This window comes from Oryza brachyantha, chromosome 11, assembly GCF_000231095.2.
Source record: "Oryza brachyantha chromosome 11, ObraRS2, whole genome shotgun sequence".
Lineage (NCBI taxonomy): Eukaryota > Viridiplantae > Streptophyta > Magnoliopsida > Poales > Poaceae > Oryza > Oryza brachyantha.
Window position 1 is genome coordinate 10,789,321 of NC_023173.2, and position 24,813 is coordinate 10,814,133.

Consider the following 24,813-nt stretch of genomic DNA (forward strand, 5'->3'; position numbering starts at 1 on the left):
CAATCAACTGTTCATATGCCCGTATTGCAGAGGTTGAGGAAGCAGAAGCGGCATTAACTGATGCAGTGAACGTCCACCGTAATAATCCAACACTAAAAATGATGAGATACAATGAATATAAGATGGTTTCATCCGATCAAACCCAACAGGTATACCTCTCTAGACCAAATGCATTAACAATAATCCCATTACCATCCTAATTCCACATATCTCCTGTCTGACAAACAATAAAACTATCTTGCCCGGTTTCTCCAAAAGAGGACAGAGCAAAAAAAAAAAAAAGATGGATCAAGCATGTGATTTTTTTCAGAAACACCATCCTTCATGACACCAAATTTTATGACATGATTTTCTTGTGGGTGTTCATCCATTTACCTTTAACATAGTTTCCCTTTTGTATTAACAGGTATACGCAATAATGCCAACTAATTCCACAACTTTGAATGTTAGACAATTTGAAGGCAGGAGTAGGATGATACATACAGTTAGTTCATCAGCAGGCGCTATGGGATCCCTCCTTACCAAGCTGGACATGCTACTGGATCCAGGGTGTAGGCTACCAAAGGCGGTTAGAAGCAGTGTGCAGCTCCTTAAATGTGATCTTGAAGAAGTAGCCACATACCTTGAGGACTTGTTGAAGGTGGATGACCCTCACCTGATGGCCAAGTGCTGGATGAAGGAGGTGCGTGAGCTGTCGTATGATATTGAGGATTACACTTGCGACATTGAGGATAATATAAAATGTGTGAGGTCTATCCATCTAAACAGAAAGGCCAGATTTATCTGCAAGGTCAATCATCTGAAGATTAATGGTGCTCCTAGAAGACTCAAGTGGCACCAACAGATCAGAAACAGAGTATCTAAATTCAGGATTTATGTCCAGGAGGCAATTGAACGGTACGAACGATATGATATCCATTGCTGTACTGATAGGCACAGATATGTCTGTATTGGCTCAATGCTACCAACACCATATGACCAAATTGCCAATCTAGTCATTGATAGGCGGACAAGCGAGTTCATCAAACGGCTTGCGAATGATGGGGATCAAAAGCTCAAGATGGTATCTATTGTGGGATGTGGTGGAATTGGTAAAACTACACTTGCCAAGTTTTTCTACACCAAATTTGGTGGACAATTCGATTGTCGAGCTTTCATCCAGGTGCCCCAAAAGCCTAATATGAAAAGCCTTTTCTGCGACATAATCTCCCAAGTCCAGCAGAACAACCCCCGTGATGATTGTAAGGAGTTTGAACTTATTGACAATATAAGGAGACATCTGCAAGATAAAAGGTATTGTTATGTTCTCAAATAGTACTACATGTTATGCCTTATGTCCAAACTTGGATATAGATTATATTGGAAGTTTTAAAACTCACACACAGTATGCATCAGCTCTTCTGGTAACTTAGTAAGCAATAGTCTGCTCTCACTAGTCATTATTTCATTAAGTAGATATAGGTATTATAGGCATTTTCATCTGAAACACTGTTGAAGACTTGAAGTGAAGATTTTGGACCAGATAATGACCAGATACCATTTCTTGATAGTCAACTACTTTGAATATCCAAATTGTTTTCCTCATACGTCAGAACATGCTTATGTTATCTTTCTTGCAGTAAAACCGGCTCGTTTAATTTTATTTAGTTTGCACCCTACTGATCAAGTTTATCGGTTGCCAGGCAAAATGTATCTAATGTGCATATATTATTAGCAGGTATTTAATTATCATTGATAATTTATCGGCTGCGTCTGTGTGGGATATTTTAAATCAAGGTTTTCCAGAGAATACTCAGCGGAGCAGAATAATAACAACTACACGAATTAAAGATGTTGCATTAAATTGTTGCCTTCAACACCTGGAGTATATTTTTGAGATGAAACCGCTCGAAGATAATTACTCAAGAAAGCTATTTTTTAACAGACTTTTTGGCTCCGAAAGTGATTGTCCTCGTAGACTCAAAGAAGTCTCAAACAAAATTGTTCAAATATGTGGAGGTTTGCCGCTAGCATTAGTCATTATGGCTAGCCTTTTGGCAAGCCAGCCGGTCGTATCAATGGAGCTATGGACATACATTTGTGATACTTTGAGCCCAGATTTGTGGACAGATTCTACTTCAGATGGAATAAAACAAGTACTAAACCTCTGCTACAATAATCTCCCGCATTATTTGAAAACATGCTTGCTGTATCTTAATATGTATCCAGAGGGCTACAAAATCAGCAAGGATGCTTTGGTGAAGACATGGGTGGCTGAAGGCTTTATTGATGCCCCAAAGGACCTTGATGTGGACAAAGTTGCACAAAGCTATTTTGATGAACTTATTGGTAGAAGGTTCATCCAACCTATACAGATCAACTACAACGACGAAGTGTCATCCTGTACAGTTCATGATTTGGTACGCGATCTCATTGCATATAAGTCTGTAGAAGAGAATTTCATAGTGACAATAGAATGTTACAGAAAGAATGTGGTGCTCATTGATATGGTTCGTCGACTTTCTCTCGACTTCTCAGATTCCAAATATGCAAAAGTGCCAGCAAATATCGAAAGATCACAAGTCCGGTCACTTGCCTTTTTTGGACTGTTTATGTGTATGCCTTCCATTACAGACTTTAAGCTTCTGCGTGTTCTAAACCTTCAATTATTTGGTCATCTCGGCGACAACACGGTGGACCTTACTGGGATTTCCAAACTGTTTCAACTTAAATTCTTGAAGATTACGTGTAATATTGGCATCGAACTACCACTGCAAATGCGAGGGCTAAAAGTCTTGGAAACGGTGGACATGGATACAAAAGTTGCTGCTGTTCCATGGGATCTTTTCCATCTCCCAGGCTTGTTACACCTGCATCTTCTTTTAGAGACAAATCTGCTGCATTCAATTGCACAGATGAAATCTGCCATGACACTAGGAAGCCTTGACCTGAGCAGTAACTCATCACAGGGTAATATGAACAACCTGCAGGCTATTCATCTCACCTGTTCTACATTGCCTTCAGAGCACCTACAAAGAAACATGGAAGCACTGGGATGTTTACTTGGGACAGTTGGAAACCTGAAAACACTGGCCATAGTTTCTGGCAATTATCAAAAATTTGATATGTTTCCTGGCACCTCAGATGCAACTGTTTCTTGGGATTTCTTGGCACCTCCTCCTTTTCTACAGAGATTTGAGTGGCAGCTTCATGATTGCATCTTTTCCCAGGTTCCCAAATGGATCGGGGAACTTAGCAACCTCAGCATTTTAAATATTGCAGTAAGGGAATTTGTCAATAATCACGTTGATATTCTCAGGGGATTGCCTGCCCTAGTTTCTTTGTCACTGAATGTGCATAGAGAGTCCATTGAAAAAGTCATCTTTGACCGGGGGGGATTCTCAGTTCTCGAGTACTTGGAGTTCTGCTGTACTGCACCTTGGCTGAAATTTGAGTCAAATGCAATGCCTAGTCTCAGGAAGCTCAAGTTAGACTTTAATGCCCCCAGGGAAAATATACATGGCACTGCACCTATCAGCATAGAATTTTTGTCAAGCCTCAAGGAGATCTATGCAAAAATAAGGGGTGGTGGTGGTGGTGCCGAGTCTGCATTAACATCTGTTGTTATCAACCATCCAACCAATCCTAGAATCAATTTACAGTTGGTCGATTGGATTTCTTATGATGATGAAGACAATGAGCACACAATTCCATCCATAGGTATGGCAGACCAATTTCAGGAGATGGTGAGTGGTGACAGTCACGATGTCAGGAGTTCCACACGACCAAACCATGTGCTTGATAGCATAATTCTGGAGGGCATTCTCCAGCTCCTGACGACGGCACATGATAGGAACACCGCGTCGCTGGTTTGTCGCTACTGGTACCACACCGAGGCTGAGACACGACATGAACTCTTCATTGGCAACTGTTATGCGGTGTCTCCTAGTCGTGTCATCGAGCGTTTTCGTGGGCTGCGCTCCATCACCCTAAAGGGCAGGCCACGCTTTGCAGATTTCACCTTAGTGCCCAAAGGCTGGGGTGCATATACAACGCCGTGGGTGTCTGCTTTGGGGCCTGCATACCCACACCTTGAGCGCATCTTCCTCAAGCGGATGACAGTCACTGACAATGACCTCATGCTCATGGCCCAATCGTTTCCAAAGTTGAGGGAGCTCAAATTGGTGAGCTGTGACAAATTCAGTGCCACTGGCCTCGCCATCATCGCAGGGCAGTGCAGGCATCTCTGTGTGCTTGATCTGATTAATGATCGCATTGAGGACACGGTCAATGAGCAGGTGGACTGGATCTCTATGTTTCCACAGCCCAGCACGTCACTGGAGTCTCTCATGTTCGAATGTGTTGATACGCCTTGCAACTTTCAGGCACTGGAGGCCCTTGTTTTACGCTCACCAGCTCTTCGCCGGTTGCGTGTGAATCACCATGTGACAGTAGAGCAGCTGTGTTGCCTCATGGCAATTGCTCCCAACCTGACGCACCTTGGCACTGGCGTGTTCCGGTCCAGGACTGGCTACCCTGCAGGTGAGGCCCCTACATCGGTGTCTGACCTTGCGACATCTTTCGCAGCTTGCAAGTCACTCATCTCCCTCTCGGGTTTCTTGGACATGAATCCAGAGTACCTCCCTGCGATCTACCCGGTTTGTGCTAATCTCACATCCCTCGTATTAATATCTATGAGCATAACAGCGCAGCAGCTCACACCCATCATTCAGTGCTGCGGCAAACTTCAGACTCTATGTGTTTCTCACACTGTGGGTGATGATGCCCTTTGTGCTGTTGCTAAGACATGCTTTGATCTGCGGGTGTTACGAGTGTTTCGTTTATTTGCTAGCAGTCGGTATGACCTCTCTGTGTCAGATGTGGGCCTTGAGGCGATAGCAAGAAGATGCCGAAAGCTTGAAAACCTAACCTACTATTGTGGAAGCATGACAAATGCCGCAATGATCATTGTGTCTAACAACTGCCCTCATCTTGAGGCGTTTCGCCTCTGTATTTTGAGAACTCACCTCCCTGATCGAATCACCGGGGAGCCGATGGATGAAGGTTTTGGAGCAATTGTGATGAACTGTAAGAAGCTTTGTAGGCTTTCAACGTCTGGTCTGGTAACAGACAAGGCCTTCGCGTACATTGGGCAATACGGGAAATTTCTCAAAACTCTGTCTGTTGCCTTCTCTGGCAATACCGACATGTCACTCAGATATGTGTTTGAAGGATGCACTCGGTTGCAGAAGCTTGAGGTCAGGGGAGGTCCTTTCGGTGATGAGGGTTTGCTCTCAGGTTTAAACCGCTTTTGCAATATGAGGTCCTTGTGGATGAGCTCTTGCAGAATTACCATGAGAGGCTGTAGAGATGTAGCTCGGCAAATGCCACATTTGGTTCTTGAAGTGATTAGTGGCCATTCTGGAAATGAAGAGGTGACTGCCGATACTGTGGACCATCTGTATTTATATCGATCTCTTGCAGGACCAAGGGATGATGCCCCCCCATTTGTCAACATCTTGTAAGTTGTACGCCCTTTTGGAGAAGAACCTTACCATATCAGCTGCACTATGTTTACTCATTCTGTTGCTCCTGATAAACATGTGTGTTAACATAACTGAATTCCTCTTTGTGAAATCAGGCTGTAGACTATTTAGGTTGTTTGTTCAGTACAACATATCTGGTAAGGTTGTTTGTTCTCTATAACATATCTAATAATAGCATGTCCTTGATGTATCCATGAGATTGTGACAAATTATGCTATCTCCAGCTGGCTGTAAATACAAGTAAATCCAGAAGGGATGCCGTTTATGGAGCTAAAACCAATCTTTCTTTACTGTGCTGCTATCATTGTTTGCAGAATTCGTGCAGTGGCCAGGATTTCTCAGAGCTAGACTACTACAGTCAACAGATTCTTCTGAAGACTTCCAGAATTCCACAGCAATGGTTCATCAATGATTAAATCAAACGGAACAATTCGTCTCGGTAGGTGGTCCTTGGTTGCTGGGGTGGTGTTACCAGGTAAAGAAGCATCAACATTCCATGTTGTAAGCCAAGCAATTCAAGATTTATGCTCATAGACACCCTGTCTTGGAAAACAACAAGTGCAGTGCATCCGCATTTTCCAGTTTAATCGTCTCGTGATAAGTAATCTAATCCCCCAAAGAAAATTTCTTCGCAGGGCAAATCAGCATGGCTTTACATGCATGCTGAACTTGTCTGGTATCCTGAAATTTGCTGTTATTGCAGCAACAGTGCTTGAATTTCCCATATAATCTATAGTCTATACAAATTATATGACTAGCCCAGTCTAAGTGCATTAGCCATTCATGAACAGTGCGACGCCACGTGCTCACCGAAACGAATTACTTTGGTTCGGTTTCCAAGCACGCAACAGATCAAGAGAATCTATCAAATAGTGCAACAGATTGAGGCCTCTGACCTTGCGTACGGCGGCGGCGGCGGCGGCGCTGGGGCCGTCTGGAAGCCAACCACTTCCGGTGCCAAGTTTGCCGGCCGCGCGGGTCCGCGACGCGAGGCGGGGCCGGAGATGCCCCAGATGAGCGGCGGCGCCCGACGTTTGGATCAGCGAGAAGAAACGTAGAGAACGAGAAAGAGAGAGAGAGTGCCTGCGTGGCTGTGCTGGTTACGTGGGCTTTGGATGGGCCGACTTTGGGCCTGGACACTCGGTTAGGCTGGAAAAAGTTCACTTGAGGTCCTTTCAGTCTGTTTTTCGTCCGTAAACCACAAAACCGGATACAACCGGTCCCTGAACTATCAAAACCAGCATAAAAGAGGTCTATCGGTGGTTTTGGATGACTTGACGCCTACATGGCTAGTTTGACTAGGTCTCTGTCCCACGTGGCAATTATATATTAAAAAACAGTGGACCCACCTGTCAACTGCACACAAAAAATAATTTAAAAATGGCAGCCCATGTGGACCAACGGTCAGCTACCCAAAAGAAGAAATAAATATGGTAGCTAACAGTGGGCCCATGTCGGCCTGTCATTTTTAAAACATTTTTTGTGTGCAGTTGATAGGTGGGCCCACTGTTTTTCTGATATATAATTACCACGTAAGCATCATGTCAATGCCACGTGGGACACAGACTAGGTCGTGTTCGTTTGCCCCCGTAAGGTAACTTACTCCCTCGTTTTTCGCGCACATGCTTCCCGAACGGTTAAACGGTGTATTTTTTTAAAAATTTTCTATAGGAAAGTTATTTTCAAAAAATCATATTCATCTATTTTATATATTTTTTATAATTAATAATTAATTAATCATATACTAATCTATTACTATGTTCTTCATGCCAGAGATAAGTTAACTTATCCCTCTCAAGCCGAACGTGGCCCTAGTTAAACTAGCTATGTAGGCGCCAAGTCAGCCAAAACCACCTTCGAAACCACCGAGGGATCTCTTTTGCATCGGACCGGTTGTATCCGCTTTTGCGGTACAAGGATGAAAAATAGAAAGAGACCTCAAGTTAACTTATTCCGGTTAGGCTCGGTGAGGCACTTAGGGCCCAACGGCTCTTTTCCTCCCCCTTCTCTTTATAGCATTTCCATCTATATATATTTTATTAATAATTTGTAATTACATTCTTTCTCTCGTGTTGTTATTAGTCTCTTCCGTTGTGATTTTGAGATATAGAGTGAGGAGGGATACTCCTTAGAATACAAAGGATATAGTATTTTTGAATAATGGGATAGAGTATTTGCTGGAATAACCTTTTTTTATGTACTCTATTTTCAGGATGAAGTATATGTTAGGAATGCTCTTCGAGTATTCCCAATAACTCACCATCTATATTGCTATTTGGACGATCATTTAAAATAGATTCTCTCTTTGCATTACTTATCACTCTATTAGAACATTCATATTACATACTCTATATATTTTTTCTTAATATTTTACAAACACATTCTATCATGTTATTTATTACACGTTCCTCTTGAGATTGGATGTTGAGATATGGAGTGAGGAGGATATTCCTATATCTTTAGAGGATGGGATTGTTGATGTCAAAATGTGATTCCGATGACGTGTCACACAGGAAGGTCTAGGAGTCATTTCTCATAATGCTCTAGTGCAGAACCTAAATCTTAGAATGCGCGGGCGTGCTAGTCAGTTTGATCCTGCAACTAACAAGATGAAGAATAAAACAAACCGATCGGCTATCGAGCCGATAGGTGACTAAATATCCAGCCGATCGCATGTTGATATAGCAGCGTCTAGCCGATAGGATGAACGATCGACTATAAAAAGCTTGGATCGGCTAGAAATTTGATAGAAATAGACTTGAATTAAATATTAGACCAACGTAATCCGCGAAGTTACTTATTAATCTTAGTCCATTGGATGAGCCCCTATAACCAGATCGAACCAAACATTCATAGATCGGACTTAACCAAGACATTACACAGTCGAGCACGATATAATTATAGGAAACATGAAGATCGATAAGGCTAATAAATAAACCGATGAATTACTTGGAATAATCAAATAAACAATGATTTTTTACTGTGATTGGCTAAAACCCATTTGCGTGTAATTCTCGTGAGCCGATGCAACATAAATAACTGCCGATCTAACTAAATCAAGCCAATTGGTATAAAAGTAACACAGTAAGGCAATCGGCTACTCTATTGATGTAAATATGATAATCATATAGATCGGCAAAAACCATTGGTGATGGACGGTGGACAAACAACCAAGATCTATAGAATGTCTAGCCTAGTTTGCCAAGAATAATCATAGAAGATCGGACCCACACGAGATAGTTCAAGATTACGTCTAGCAATATCAGGCTAGATACTAAACAGATCTAGATTGCTATCAAGCCAATGAGCCGATGAGTGATAGCTTATCGGCCGGTACTCCGATAAAACAATTAACAAAATACGCCAACATGATATAAACTATCTGGTAAATGCAATCTACTAGATCGAACCGAACCAAGACAGTACTAGATTGAAGATGTCAAATAATAAATAGCAAATCAATGCAGATCGCCCAAAGTGAACGACCGATCAACTCGAGATACCGAAGTAACTTAAGCTAAAACTGATACGATAACTAGCAATCATACAACTAGATTAGAAAACCGGACTGAACCAAGACAGTTCTACTCTAGCCGATACGATTACCTTGACCGGCGGAACGTAGGACTTACCCCTCCGCTGGAGATTGAGACGATGCAGCCCCGCGTCAGGTGCCAAGTTCCACCGATGTTGAAACCTCGGTTAGGAAGGTGGCGATGCATCGAGAGTAATTGATCTAATTGTGACGTAGATGATTTACAGTGACCCCGTGTATACCCTCGAGTGGATGCTAGTCCGTGTTGGACACGATATACGACTCCTAATAAATAAAAAGAAATAACAAACTCTATCTCTAACACAAACGAGTTTCTAATAGATAAAAGAAAACAAGCAAATCCGGATCGGACTATAACTACCTTAGAGATGAAGTAAAATTTTAAACCAACTCTAATTAATAGATAAATTTATGCCGCCAAGCCTTGGTCTTCACGATTCCCTGTTGGATTTGAATTCTTCCGGATAAAATTTCTATTGGCGATTGCACATTTTCTTATCCAAATCCAATAAGTAAATTTACCAAATTTTGGTGTTAACAGGGATAGAGTATCTAATGGAGCAACATTTTCTCTCATATACTCTATTTTCAAGATGAAAGATGAGATAGAGTATTTGCTAAGGACGCTCTTTATCCTCTAATGAGAATCAAAACCAGAACAAAATTTGAACTATATTCTAATCTCTTTATGATTTTAGAGGAATATATCCCATATCAAGAAACTTTTGCCAAAATATGTGCCTAATGCAGCGGAAGACACCGCACTGTGTCTACGCTGCTAGCCTACTAACATGGCTGGACCGGCAGGGTGCAAGAGTACCGCCATGTTCGCTCACCTGATAAGTTAACTTATCCCTCTTGTTTTCAATACACACGTTTTCCGAACTGCTAAACGTGTATTTTTTTATAAAATCACATTAATCTATTTTATATTTTTTTAATAATTAATAATTAATTAATCATGTACTAATCTATTAATATGTTTTTCGAGCTGGATATGTTAACTTACACCCCCAGCACGGCCTACATGCCCATGTTGCCTGTTGAATCAACGACATCATTTTTGAAATGCCTTTAATATTGGGACATTCCTGCAAAATCGTTGAGAAACTAGGATATTTTCAAAAAAAGAATTACAAAACAAATGTTAGGACTAGCTCACGGTCTCAAAAATATTTGAAATCATTTATGGAGTGTCACGCCCAGAAATTTATATCAAATTTCCGAACAATAGCATGTATTAAATCTCAATCTAAGAATCAACCCAAGTACAGACTATAACAAATTAATACACACACTATGACAAATTAATACACAGTTCCATGACTAAAAACAAATAAAAACAATTATCTATCAAAATACACCGGAAAAAAGAAAACAAACTAAACCATCTAATCTTCAGTTTCAGCTGGCGATGACGGCTCCACACCACAAGCATTCTTGATGGCGGACTGAACCTCACTTCAACCTTAGGAACAACTTTCTGACTGAAACTCTGGCACTTGCTCTAGTAGAAGAAAAAGTTAAGCAAGGCTGAGTACAAACCACTGTACTCAACAAGTAACACCTAAGAGAGGGAGAATACATGAATGCAATAAGATATCAAGGATAGGCTAAGGTTAACTTGCACAAAAGCAGCAATAATTAGTAAAACAGTAGATAAAATAGACTGAATAAAAAGTAAAGTAAGCATTTAAAATAATCATCTACTGTTTAACGTTACAGCACGTTGCAACAGTCCCAAACCACTGTCCAGCGTTACCCACACTTCAACAAGGTCAACCCTCTGACCAAAATCACACCATGTTGTGACAGACCCGAACCACTATCAACGTTACACCACATTATGCAGAGTCAAACCAGTCTCAAGATTAACCAGGTTATTAAAGGTTCAACTAATCCCTATGAATCTGTCAGTTCGCCCCATAACCGCAGGCACGGCTATTCGAATAGTTTTACTCTGATCAGAGGTGTACAACTCTACCAACAAGACATGGCTCCACAGCATGTTACCATGCCCCAACGTATCACCACGATACCTCAGTACGGAAACCATGATAAGATCTTTCACCTAACCCTCCCTAGACAATCACACCACACTTCAGGTTTCGCCACCTCCTTTACACCAAGTCAGGCAGCCCCCTCTTGTGGCTAGGTGAATCCGGAAGCAGCAGAGGCCATCGTTACACCACGATATCCCGTCCATACTCTATCACGTCCACCCTTGCTTCGGTACGTCAAATAGGGATAAGCTAAACTACAAGTCTCACCGTTGCCCACTCAAGCTTCTGGTTAGTATATGTAAGACTTCCAGGGTTTTCTAAGAACCGGTCCTTAATAGCCATGGGCACGACTCTCAAAACCATGCATCCACATCTCACCATAAGCAATATTTTAGTTGTATTTAATCCATATCGGGAAATTAATCATAATCACAACCATTAAAAGTCTATCAAAGTCTAATCAATAATTAAATATTAATTGGCGAGCTAGTTGAACTAAGCATTGCCTAAGACTATTTCTAGTCAAATTAACCCTGGGATAACAATAATAATCAACGGATATATAAAGGTAATTGCCCAATAGATAAATAAAGAAAATAGATTTACATAAAACAATTAAACGGTACATAAATTTAGATTGATTCGCAATAGTAAAACATATGCGAATCCTAAAGATTGGCGACGGATTGTTGGACAGGAGGAGAACGCTAGGTGAAGGAGACGGCTGGACAGGGGCTCGGCCAGGAGACGGGTGGCTGGGCACACGGGAGAGGGCAGCGATCTGGACGACTGGCAGTAGGGAAGCGGGGTGACAGGAGGGAGACGGCATGGGCACACAGGAGTTCGGCCGAGGACGACGCATAGTAGGAAGGCTCCCGGTGGGATGTGGCTCGGCCGGCGGCTAGAGGGGATGGCCGGGCAGGAAGCGGCAGCGACAGGGGACATGGCTGGCGGCAGGGCTAGGGCGGCGGCTTGGTAGGAGGCCGCACCGGTGAAGCAGAGCGACGGTGTGGGCGTAGCGCAACCGAAAGAAAGACGGGGAAAAGTGGGGTCTTGGGCGGTCTATTTATAGGAGAGAGCTAGAAATCAATCTAGGAAGGCAAAATTTGCTATAGGACATTGAAAAAACATATAATTAGCCGGTGGGCACAGGAAGATCCCAATTTTGCTCTAGGGCACCATAAAAATATGGTAATTAGCTGGTAGACACTTTGGTCATTATTTTATTAATTTTCAATTCTTTGTTGCGGGTCATTTCAAATTTATCCGAAAATATCAATTTTCAAATTTTATTCGAAAATATCAATTTTCAATTGTGTTGTCTTAATTTCAAATTTTATTCGAAAATATCAACTTTTAAGGTTATGTTTTGGGTCATTTGGCATGCAGTGCCATAGAAGGAACGTAAGCAAAATAAGTTAACGGAGTTGGATGGAAAAGATAACGGCAATGGCATGTAAGGAAGAAAAAATTAAGTGAATGGCATAGAGAGAAGTTTGATTTTTTACGTGGCATAGAAGTAACTGGGTATAATTTCAGTGGCATACAAGGAATTCTCTCTTAGTGCAAAGGGTTAGTGCATGTGCTCTCATATGGTGCCAGGGTGCTCACCAAGCAAAGAAACGGAGGCAACAAGGTTTAGAGAGCGGAGGAGACGGTGGTTGTTGGCCAACGGCGGCGAGGACAGTGACACCCACCACATGCTCGATAGATTGGTCCTATGGAAAAATAGGTACGGGTGAGCTCGGCGTGATATATAGGTCACATTTCATAGGAGGGAGCAGAGAGGGACTCACCGGGGATGCATAATGACGACTCTAAGTCGCCGGTGCCGAGGAAGATGGCCGAGCTCTAGGCATTCTGTGCGTGGGGTGTGTCTTATTGGACTTAGAACACGATGTGGGGAGTATGCCGTTGCTTCTTTTTCTTTGGCTTGGGAAATAAAGAAGAGTGAAGTGGGGACCGGGAGTGAGTGAGAGAGAGGTGGCTGGTGTACTCATGGTGTTTCTTGGGCATCCATTGGGCATGGGGATGGTGGATGCTGTGAGGGGAGAGTGAGACTTTCATGTGAGTCCCAAGGGTGTGGAGCCCACTTATCAGTGAAAGAAATTCGAAAACATGCTTGGAGGCTAAATCAAGGAGGGTTGTCTGCCGAGTATCTTTGGATGGTATTCAAGGGAGATTGTGTGCAGCAAGAAAACTGGGCTAGAGATCCTCTTGGTTGGAGCTGATGTGGAGAGTAAATGTGCTGAAGTGATTTTGGTTAGAAGTCTCTGTTTTAGGTTTGATGGAGTGATGAAAATGTGTTGACAGTGTTGGTTAGTAGCAATTGACAATGCAGTTAACAATTGATTGGATTTTTGGAGGGAGAGAAAAAAGGGTTAGAGAGTGATCTAGGGTGTGCCGCTCCTCAAGATGTTAGAAGAGGTTTTGAAATAAATTTTACAGAGAGAGCAAGTTTGAATCCGCTAACCCGTTTTATCAAGATTTTGGAGAGATTAAAATAGATCAACGAGTTAGCAAACCTTACTGAGAAATTATAAAAATTTGTGGGTTGAATTCTGACATATCAAGGTATTTTTGAGAATTTTTTTAGAATTTTTGGATGCATATAATTACCAGATTAATTGTTTTTTGACTCTAGGCCTATCATTGCATGTAATGATGAGATGATTAAGATCCAAAAACAATTAAAATCACTCCACAAACACAATGTGCATTTAAGTTAAATTTAGTTCTCAGGTTTACAGGCTTAGGTATGTTACACATAATTAAGTAATATTGACGAAATCAACTTACAACAGTTATGTTGTTCCATATAGCTGGTTCAGCCTGAATCATGCATCTATGGTTGTTTCATGAAACACCACATTGCTTTTTAGCCTATTTCAATATTCAATATTCCCTTTTTAATTTTTTCTCCTTCTCTTGTATTCGGGCCTTTGTGAATGCACATACCTATCCCTCTCATGGGATTCCTTCACAATCTTATTCCAAGACTTAGTAAGTCCATTATGTTCACCCCTATAATTAGTAGTGTTGCGCTCATGTAGCAACTCAACAAGGGTATTCTCTAGATAGGATTTCAAGACGCTCTTGATTTTTCTAGACAAGACAAAAATTGATGTCTAATATGATGTAATTACTTCCCAAACTTGGATTTCACATGTTTTATAGTTGCATACCTCTAGAAGAACCTCCATTTTTTTTATAGAGCCACCTTTGAGAGAATCCTTTCATGTGGCTTTACACAATAGCATAGTCAACCTTAGAGAACCTCTTCCAAGCATATTAACTATGAAAATATGCGTAACACTAGATTTATAATAAAACCATAACTAATTCATTACGCAATATCTAAACATTCTTCTAACCCAACAATATATTTAAATGTCATAATACCATGCCACATTCAACCAACATAACCAATTAATTAAAAACATTGAAAATATACTTCTTGCATCCTACTAATTCCTATGATGCTATTAATCATACCACATGTCATGCGCTATCCTGTTTCTTAGAGTATTGCCTTGATTCATGCCTTGATTGTTGCTTCCTTACCATCTGGTGGACCAACAAAATTTTGTGGATCAATATTATCTAGCTGGTCATCTGACCATTCTACATGTTCATTGAGTAATCGGATAATCGGATAATATTATGCAACAAAGCAATAACAAGTATCTTTTCTTGGTTCTTTATTTTATGGAAAGTTGTAACTTTGAGGATATGGAAGTGCTTCAGCATGATTCCTTAATAGTGTATGGTGATGATTAAATAACTCCTTGTAGTCTACAAGGAGAAAAATGAGAAAAGAAAAGGTCGTATTTTATTTAATTTTATTTGAATGACTTTTATTCATCAAAACTAATTCTGATTAAACTGTAAATTCCGGTAAAAAACCTGTTAATCAATTTTGGCACAATGAATATAACAAAAATATTCATGGCCTTTAAATCCTTGTATTTAATAATTTGTTTTAACTTAATTAACTCTTGACTGAAGCAAAAACTAATTTCTTTCTTCATTTTCAATTATGATTTATCCTAGGGAATAACTCAGGTTGTCACACTGACCCCTCCCACCCCGTAGATATGAAAGTGATATTTATATCAAAATCACATTCAATAATCCCATTTTGGCTAAGAGGCCCATCCCTATTTCTAAATGGACCAACCTTTTCACACAATATGGATATGGGTACACCGGTGCCATCAATTGCACCAAGGCAATTCTTAAAAAAAACTACGTGTTATTTTCAGAAAGTATAAAAAGTGCAAGTTGATTAGGGTATAAGTGTTAATGTAAGCCTCTTGAAGTAGGGATAAAATCGAGGGTCTCTTTCAATTTTCAAAGGTACTTGATTAGGATCAGAAGGATTTAGAAATGACCTCAATATTGTAGGGATAACCAAGTTGAAAATATGTTTCATGTGACTATAAAAGGTATAGCTATTGTGTCCAAATTCTACTTGCAGATCATCGTATGAAGCATTGTGAAAAAGCATGTATAAGAAGAATACTAGTTCCTCTAGTTCTCTTCAACCTTAATCCTAGTATCACGAACCAGTGTCTTAGTCCTAAGTTAATTGGCAAGGGATCTAAATCTTCTTGGTTCCATCCTTAATGCTACCCGACAGTTCTTGACATGCCCTTCATGTAGCTTATGAACATATTCCTCACCTATTACCTTGATACGTTTGATGTATTCCAACACTTCCCTCCTCTGGAATTCAGCAAATTTAGTGCAGGCAAAATAAACAACATCATACCATTGTCCCCTTCTTCCCTCCTCTTTCTAACATGACCTCTTATTGTCTTAATGATTGCAAAAATAAACAAAAATTGAAGCCAAACTTAAAATAATAGAAATATTATGTTCATATCATTAGATACATCGGCTCCAAAATAAACAAGTGAGCACTTTTACATAAAAAGTTGGTTGTAATGGTGGTGGGCAATTTATCACTAACCCTACCACTTTAATGTTTTAAGATTAAAGTGTAACCAGTCTCTAAACTTATTTATCTATGTCATTTAGGTTTGCAAACTCCCAAAATGCAAACATATGTCATAGGTATATCAATCCAATTCGAAGTTGCCATGAGCCCTCAAAGAGCGCACATGATGTTGATGTGGTTACCACCTACTCTTGTCTCTACCCTCCCTCTCTCATCTTTCCCCTCTCTATTCTCACCTTCCTCCCTTCTCTCTACCAATATCTAGAAAGCCCTAACCCTAGCCCGCTGGAAGGAGAAGAAGGGTGATGTCTGCCAACTCGGATAATGATGACACAACTATTTCCTTCTATGAAGGAGGATGCCTAGCACTCTTGTTACAGCGACTCAATTGTCGACAACAATGGCATCGTAGTGTAGCATCTCATCGTACGCCACTGGAGTTATATGCACATGCACCATGTCCTCGACCATGTTCACTTTGTGGTCTCACAGGAGGGAGGCTCCACCATCAACTCCTCAATGATGCTAATGCTGGTGCTCTAGAGTAGCAAATGGTGGACACAAACCCAATGGTACCAAATGCAATGGAGGGTGTGACTCTACCGCTAATTGGGACAACGAAGCATGGATGACAGAGAAGGGCCAAACAATCTACAATACATCGCTACAATGGATCTTCACTAATGTGCCTTCAGTCCAAATCTACCCTCATATATAGTTGGAGGAATGTGATAGGATGGGATTGGCGTCATTGCCACCCTCATCGACAGTGAGGTCAATCATTGAGGTCATCGCTACCCATCACATGCTCCAAGCTCACCAAAAATCTCTCTCTTCTTTGTCTTCTATGACCACACATGAAGAGCATGATGAGATGCACCGAACACCGCCACCTATAGCCAACAGGAGCCACCTACAGCGCCCTATGATGCACTTGCCACCAAAGTGTCGGCCAACCACCTTTGTCGTTCATCAGCCGCCCCCCTAACCTTAGCCAGACCTATTCCCATGTAGGTGGCCCTTCCGTGAACCTCGCTGCTATAAGCCCTAAAACATGCAGTGCACGTTCTTATGTTTCTCAAAATGCTATACAACAAGACCAATGTGACATCACGATTCACGAGTGTTGATGAAATTGAGCACCCTTTAAGCCATCTCTCTATAACACAACCGTAACGAGTGTCATCTGCAGAAGAAGGTGTGGTTGGGGTGAGCATGGGGGCAAGTGACTCATGTGGAAGGAGGTAGGTGCAACATATGAGTGCCTCATGTGAGAGAAGGTCAAGGTATGGTGAGCAGACACAAGTACCTCATATGGGAGAAGGTGGGTGTATGATGCGGATGCCTCATGTGAGAGAATGTGTGTGTGGAGTGGACGCGAGAGATGGTGTCTTGTGGTGGACGAGAAGTGTGCATGGTGCGGGTGCCTCACATGGAGGAGGTGGTTATAGGGTGTGGGTGCCTGACGTCAAAGAAGATATGTGAGCGCAAGTGCCTCACATGAAAAGACTTGGTGCAGGGTAGGGGGAGCCTTACCTGGAGAAGGTGTGGATGGGGTGGGCATGAGCATAGGTGTCTTATGGCGGAGGTGTTCATTATGATGTTACCACACATGGAAAAATGATACGAGTATAATACACTTAAACATTGGTACCTTCGCATATTTATGTGCTACCATTCACAACTCAATAAACAACCGAATTTCTACTGTACGCATAGTAAAATCATGTGATAGGGCCAAACGCATTCAAAAATTTCCCAAAATTCGATATAACATGAGCCCGATGGCTGCACGAATCTTGATGCACACCGTGTAACAGCTTTTTTGGTGGACGACTAGGGCTGGATAACGAGCTGGCTCGGCTTGGCTCGGCTCGGTCCAGCTCGTTAAGATAACGAGCTGGCTCGGCTCGGCTCGTTATTGTAATGAGCTAAAAACCCAGCTCGGCTCGGCTCGTTATAAAGCTCGAGCTGGCTCGTTAGGCTCATGAGCCATGCATAAAAAGTTAACCTAAATAATTTTTTAATAGGTTATACAAGCAAATTTTTATTTCAAACATGCAAATTATATGAAATTGTATTTAAATATTAAAGTTTGAACCAACAAATCACATGGTGAACTTATAAAGTACTAAACACATGCATTCCAGGGTAAAATCAATGAACACCGGTGAATCTTATGTCTTTGGTCTAGCTCGTTAAGCTCGCGAGTAGCTCACGAGCCAGCTCGAGCTGGCTCGTTATCTCTAACGAGCTAAAATGCTAGCTCGGCTTGTTAGAAAAATGAAACAAAACGAATCGAGCCGAGCCGAGTTTGTCACGAGTCGAGCGAGCTAACGAGCCACGAGCTTTCTGCCTACCCCTATGGACGACGAGAGAAGTTTATAAGCCCAAGAAGCTATAGAATCAAACGGTCCAAACCCACGGTGACTGGGCCCACCCCTCTCCGACCACCATGGGCAAACCCCGCCGCCCTGCCTCCGACGCGCCGCCGCCGCCGCCGGCGTCGGACCTGGAGGTGGGCTTCGCGAAGCTTCAGGGCGAGGGCTTCGAGTACTACATGCAGTCATACTCCATCGTCCTCGGCCGCCACAGCCGCAGGAGGAACCAGCCCGGCGGAGACGCGGGCGGGGGCGGGGGCGAGGCGGCCGCGCCGGACGACGTGGACGTCGACCTCGGCATCCTCGGCGGGGGCATGAACGTGTCCCGCCGCCACGCCCGCATCTTCTACGACTTCGCGCGCCGCCGGTTCGCGCTCGAGGTGCTCGGCAAGAACGGCTGCCTCGTCGAGGGCGTCCTCCACCTCCCCGGGGAGCCGCCCGTCAAGCTCGACTCGCAGGACCTCCTCCAGATGGGGGACGCGCAGTTCTACTTCCTCCTCCCCACACGCTCCATCTTCGCCAGCGAGGCCGCCCGCCGCGCCGCCGCCGTTCCGCGCGTGCCCCCGCCGCCTCCCTCCGACGACGACGACGACGAGGGGGAGGGTGATGGGGAGGAAGAACGGGAAGAGGTAGCGACGGCGAAGCGGCTGAGGAGCGGAGACGCTGGGGCTCTCGCTGGTTTGTACCAGAATCTTGCTCTTCTTGATTTCCATCGGATTATAACATTATCTTTAGCAAAGATTGGTAAAAATGGACGAAAGTCACGAAAGATACAAATACAATTGGGTAAAGGGGCTGCTTGTTCTGAGAATCAATCCTGTCATATGCGCGTGTTGTTGTGGCAATTCGGTGGTTGCTTGGTGGAGCTGTTCTTCCTGATTATCTCAATTCGATCATTGGAATGGCTGATTCTGGTTTTATCTTAATAGACACGGTTTTGAATGTGTGGGGATGCAAAACAAGAACTAGAATATGTGGGGGTAAAGGGCCTGCAAATTCAGTTTGCCTGAATGATCGACTTTGCAATGATATCACTACAAATGACATTATTGTTATGGTACCTTTCATTGTTAGTGAGTTCTTTATGCCAAATCAACATATAGGCGTAGAAGGCTTGAGGGAGTTGAGAATTACTGACTTGTGCATGTGGGTTGTTCACTGAAGGGTTGGGCAATTTAAATTTGTTGGACTGTGTTTTGCTTCCTTTGTGGATGCGTAAAAGTGATATGCTGATATGCAATATGAATGCTGCTGGGGGGATGATTGGATATAGATTTTTGTCACAGTTATGAAATTTTGTGTTACTTCCTTTTAATAATTTTATATGAGATCATTTGTCAACTTTTTCCTCTTACCATTTCTTTTAAAATATTGGCATGTGTGATTAGCATGTATTTCTATAAGCTGTTTCTGTCATGTTGCTTTTGTCACTTCATTTTTCTTTGCAATACTCACCTGTCCTCTCATTAGAACTTTACATCAATACATTCTTTCCAATTTTTTGAATAAGACTATTGTGTGGATTGTGCCAGATGTCTATTAATGTTGCCAGGAAAATTTGGTTATATATATCTTATACAGATATGTAAGTTACAGCAGATGTTGTGACTAAGGTTCATTACAGCAGAACCCAAACATTGTTATGTTTATATTGATGCTTGTCTATGAGTAGATAAAGGCTGTTGTCATGTGACGAGCGCTGCACTATTGAATAGTTCATCATACAGAATTATGATTTATGTCATCCAAAAATCATTTTTTGCAGCATATGCTGATATCCTTTGTATATAATTTAATATTACCCTCAAATTACTTTGAGCATGTTAAAAACAAATAATCCATTCGATTATGTTGTACAGGAAGGAAGTCTGAGAAAGGATCAAAAGGTTACAGACAAGCAGATGACCTACAACTCTTGCAGCTGGAAGAGAAAGATGTTATCTCATCAACAGCTACTGTCTTATCTGATCTCTGTGGACCTCAGGAATGGGTGCCTATGGACAAGCTTCATGAAGTGGTAACTTCCTCAATCTTCTTCTTCACTTCTTCACAAAATGATCACATGTCTAAACACAACATTTTGATTTGTTTTTGTTACTTAACGCTGCATGACTTAATAATAACATGTCTGTTGCTCCTGCATTTTGTTTATTTCGGTTCATTTATAAAAAAGGACAATACCTATTCTCTAGCATCCTTGAAAGGTATTATACTCAATATAAGAGATAAAAATATGATTGTTATGTTTTCACATTCTATCAGAGCTAAACAAATGGCAGAAACTTGCTCGTTTTCAAAACAAGAAACATTTGTTAAACTTGTTCTCTGCTGCTATCCCTTCGTCCTTTATCCAAGAAGGCCCCGATCTATGGCATCCAGGGCATCACCTTTGCTATCAACATTAGCTTTTTTTCTATTCTAGTGTCAATTTAGAAAAGTGATAAGTCCATTTTATCAACCTTAACTATCATGTTTGTCTATAAAACAACCCTTAACTCCAATATCGGGACCAGTGGGAGAAAAGGAGGGGAAGGGGAAGAGGTGGAGAAAGATGAAGAAGGTGGTCAATGACATGTGGACCCTACTATTTGTTTTAGATCTTTTGGCTGACAGTACTGCTACGTCAGTGTCACTTAGGCAAAAATCAAGTCTTCTTCGACTCTGGAGGGTAAAGTAGACGGTTTTAGGAGTCGAGGGGTTAATATTTCTGGTATTGGTTTTGAGGGGTGTTTTTTACAAAATGTTTATTGACTATTCTTTTCACCTTGGTTGAGGCTATCGTCCTAAACGATTAATGATCAGTCTCTATGACTTGAATTGAGGCTACTGCAGTCTTTTTAAATTGCAGCCAACATTCCAGCAAAAATACTTCTCAGGGTATGGTACTCCCATATGCTGATTTTCAGAATATACCAATTTCATATCTTGTTGACACGTGGACCTGGTACCCACATGCCTGTAAGGCGAGGATGACATATCGTGAAAGTTGATTATAGGGGGTTACATATATCCTGCAAATTCACAGTAAAGCAAGTATGAATCAATCGAGTTGTCTTGAGCTATACTCGTCATAATGCAACTGATGTTTTGGGGGACAAATTTGGCTATTTTCTTTTGTATATAATTCTTCCTCTGTTCACAATATTGGTCGAATTATACTACTTAAAGCTTTGTTTGTATGTTGCACTGCACAATTGCTTTCCCTAACATAACATTTGTCAGCCACCAGTAGATATCCTTTACACTTGATTAAATTAAGAGTTTCATCTTGTAGCATCAAAATATCATATGGAGTACTATTTCAGTCCTTATTTATTCCAGTAATCCTCAACAATGGATCTAGCAAAGATTTGGGTACCCGCCACATGATGTATCTTCTTAGTAGTGATCAGACTGAATCGACACCTATCTAGAATCATCCCTTAAAATGGTGGGTTACCACTTACCAGCAATACCTTTGATTGGATATTTCCAGTGTAAAATCATCTTTCATGGCCGTCTCAATGATGTAGCTGTATCAATTGTAGAAATATGTTCCAACATTTAAATGCTAAAATCTTGGCTACACCAGTTTTCTGTTTTCTGTTTCAGCTGGTTGAATAGGGAAGGATTTCGTTTTGTTTTCATCTGATAATTATAGCAAAAACAATAATATGAGGGAGAAGCTGCACATACTTGTGTAGTGCTTACTACCACTGCTCTCTGATTCTGTTAGTTCTTTGGTTGAATTTCTTTGTGGAATAGTTTGCTCTCGTCTTGTATGTGTACTAATATGTTTGTTATAATGCAATTTCCTGTATTATGAACATCATAATTATAACATACAAACTTGTTCTATTGTTCGTATATGTTTTGTCCATTTTGTCCCATCCTGACAAAGTGACAATCATACTCCTTTTTCAGATGTTTGAGAAATATGGTGACTTGTGGCACCACAACAGGGTGCGTAAATATTTGACATCAGAAGACCTGCCCGAGAGCGAAACTGGAGGTAGACCGTGGCATGGGCTTTCCGTGCTGCTAAGAAAGTACCCTGAGCATTTTGTGATAAACATCAGAATGGCAGGGGGGCAGAGCGTTGAGTTTGTCTCTCTGGTTTCACTGCAACCTTGACTAGTTCGCAGTGATTTCATCCTTTGAATGACAAGCTTGGAACGTGTTTTCGCAGCTGTTGCAAAAGAGTAAACTGAAGCTAGCAAAAGGGTAGAAAAGAATCCTACAAGATTTTGTTTTTGTTCTGTCGTTTATACTTTAGACTGGTAAATACATAGTGTAGAGCAATTACCTGTGCATTATCAACATGCGAAAGTTTTACCTTTCCTTCTCTCTGTTTTTACTGTGTGATCTGGCCATGTGTTGGCTGCGAAGGCAGGTTATTTTCCGGGTTCAGTTGGTTTCTCCGAGGGAGAGCATAGTGCCGCATGTGAAGTGGTCAAAAAATGGGGCTCATTTGTTCGAGATGATTGGTCGTCAAGTGATGCATTGTGTCTCAGTCTCTGAACAACCAAACATTGGTTACGGACATAAAGGAGCTACCACTGTTCAAGGTAATTCCAGAGTACTTTGAAACTTACCGGAGGACTGGAGGACAAACTAATCATCTAACCTCTCCACACTAAAACAAGATTACTAAAACTACCAGCTTCTTGACAGAAAGAAGTTACTCCCTCTATTTCATATTTCCTTTGTTTCATATTATAAAACTTTCTGGTATTGTCTAGATTCACATGGTAATGAATCTAAACATATACATCGATACATGGATGAATTTAAATAAATCTAGAAAGTCTTATGAACGAAACAAGTATTTGTTTTATTTTGGGCAGCTGATATGTTTTTATCACCTACAATTATACTTAACTAAGCCAAAAAAGAATTGCATTGCTACATAATGTGCGATTTTAGTAAATCTACAATTTTGAAATTTTGTTGTTTAATGTCTATCCAATAAGAAAGGAATTTTGATCGGGGAATAATTAAGGCAATCAGAAAGTCTGCAACATATCCGTTTGTTGTAATAAAGACATAATTTAGGATGGGCTACGCTGCTTGATAGCGAGAAGAAAAGTGTTTTCCTAAGTAACCAATTTTGTTTTGGGGGGAGTAGTCGCCAGGTTGGCGAAACCGCGACGGTAATCGCGCTCTCCGCCAGGGCACAGCTTCGGTATACCATGATAACCGTCCGCAAATTTGATCCAAATTTAAAAAAATTAAGAAAATTTATGGAAAAAATATATGATGTAGAGATTGATTTATAATATGTTTGGTGAAAAAAATTGATGAAAAAACTAAATTTACGAATGAATAAAAATCCAATAGCGAAAAATGGTTGGGTAAAATTAAAAACGGTATTGTTCACACTTCATAGCACCTAGTTAAGTATGTATTCGATACATGAGGCACATATTTAAATATTTGCAACACTTAGTTGACTATGTAGTTGATACTTGATATATGAGGCATATTTTTATTACGTTAGGTATTTGTGACGTAGATAGCTAGTAATATTTTGCTGTAGGCTTTTTGTTAATTTTCAGTATCCAAACTAAGGTAAATTATATATGTACTGATGTAGTCACATGTTTGTAAATATGTAATTGTTTTATACATAATATTTGATTGTAAGTATACTTGTGATGCCGGAATTTGTCAAAAATTTAGAAAAAATCATGTTAAAATTTTCTTTTTTCCCATATGACATGTCCTAAATGTCACAAATATAGCTACGTACTAGTTTTCTATTTTTCTTGTACTTTTACAATTTTTTCAAAATTAATTTTTACCTAATTATCGGATTATACTTGCCGCGGTTTTCGGCCAAAATCGCGCGGTTTTGACCCGAAACCGCAGGGTTTTGACCCAAAACCGCGCGGTAACTGCAGATTTTAAATTCAAAATTTTTAGATTCAAATTTATTGTGGTTTTTGCGGTATCTGCACGGGATCCCCGGGTGCGCGGTACCACGGTTTTCGCGAGTTTCACGGTAAGTTAAACCCTGGTAGTCGCTGTGCTTCACATGACATGTGGGAAGGACATCTCCGCTTTTAAGTATACAAGAGAGATGTGGTGATTGTGTAATTCCTAACAAATGATGCTCCTTAGTATATATAATATAAGATTTTTTCGTCTTATGTGGATTTATTTACGGATAAATGTATACATATACATATAATATATTATCAATATGTCTAGATTCATTAGTGTCGATATGCATGTGGATAAGATAAAAAATTCTTATACTCCTGTCCAGTATGTAGAGGATTATAGAGATAAATATATATTATCTAGAACCATTCTCAATCATGAGCTCGTTCGTTGATTTTGATCCAAGAGACCTAATTTTATTATACTATACATATGAATAGTAAAAATTTTATAAAGATAA

General features: G+C 41.0%; 2 protein-coding genes across 2 annotated transcripts; both read left to right on the plus strand.

Annotated features, from left to right (window-relative positions):
* The first annotated feature begins 10 nt into the window (after nt 1-10).
* LOC107305236 (disease resistance protein RGA5-like) lies at nt 11-6,242 on the plus strand. The gene is made up of 3 exons (XM_040528533.1): nt 11-149; nt 407-1,293; nt 1,718-6,242. Exons 1-3 carry the CDS (start codon nt 99-101, stop codon nt 5,502-5,504), a joined length of 4,725 nt encoding a protein of 1,574 aa, XP_040384467.1. The 5' UTR covers nt 11-98; the 3' UTR covers nt 5,505-6,242.
* A 12,235-nt stretch (nt 6,243-18,477) lies between these two features.
* Nucleotides 18,478-22,751, plus strand: LOC102712303 (FHA domain-containing protein FHA2-like). The gene is made up of 3 exons (XM_006662867.3): nt 18,478-19,106; nt 20,288-20,445; nt 22,332-22,751. Exons 1-3 carry the CDS (start codon nt 18,503-18,505, stop codon nt 22,539-22,541), a joined length of 972 nt encoding a protein of 323 aa, XP_006662930.2. The 5' UTR covers nt 18,478-18,502; the 3' UTR covers nt 22,542-22,751.
* The last annotated feature ends 2,062 nt before the right edge of the window (nt 22,752-24,813 follow it).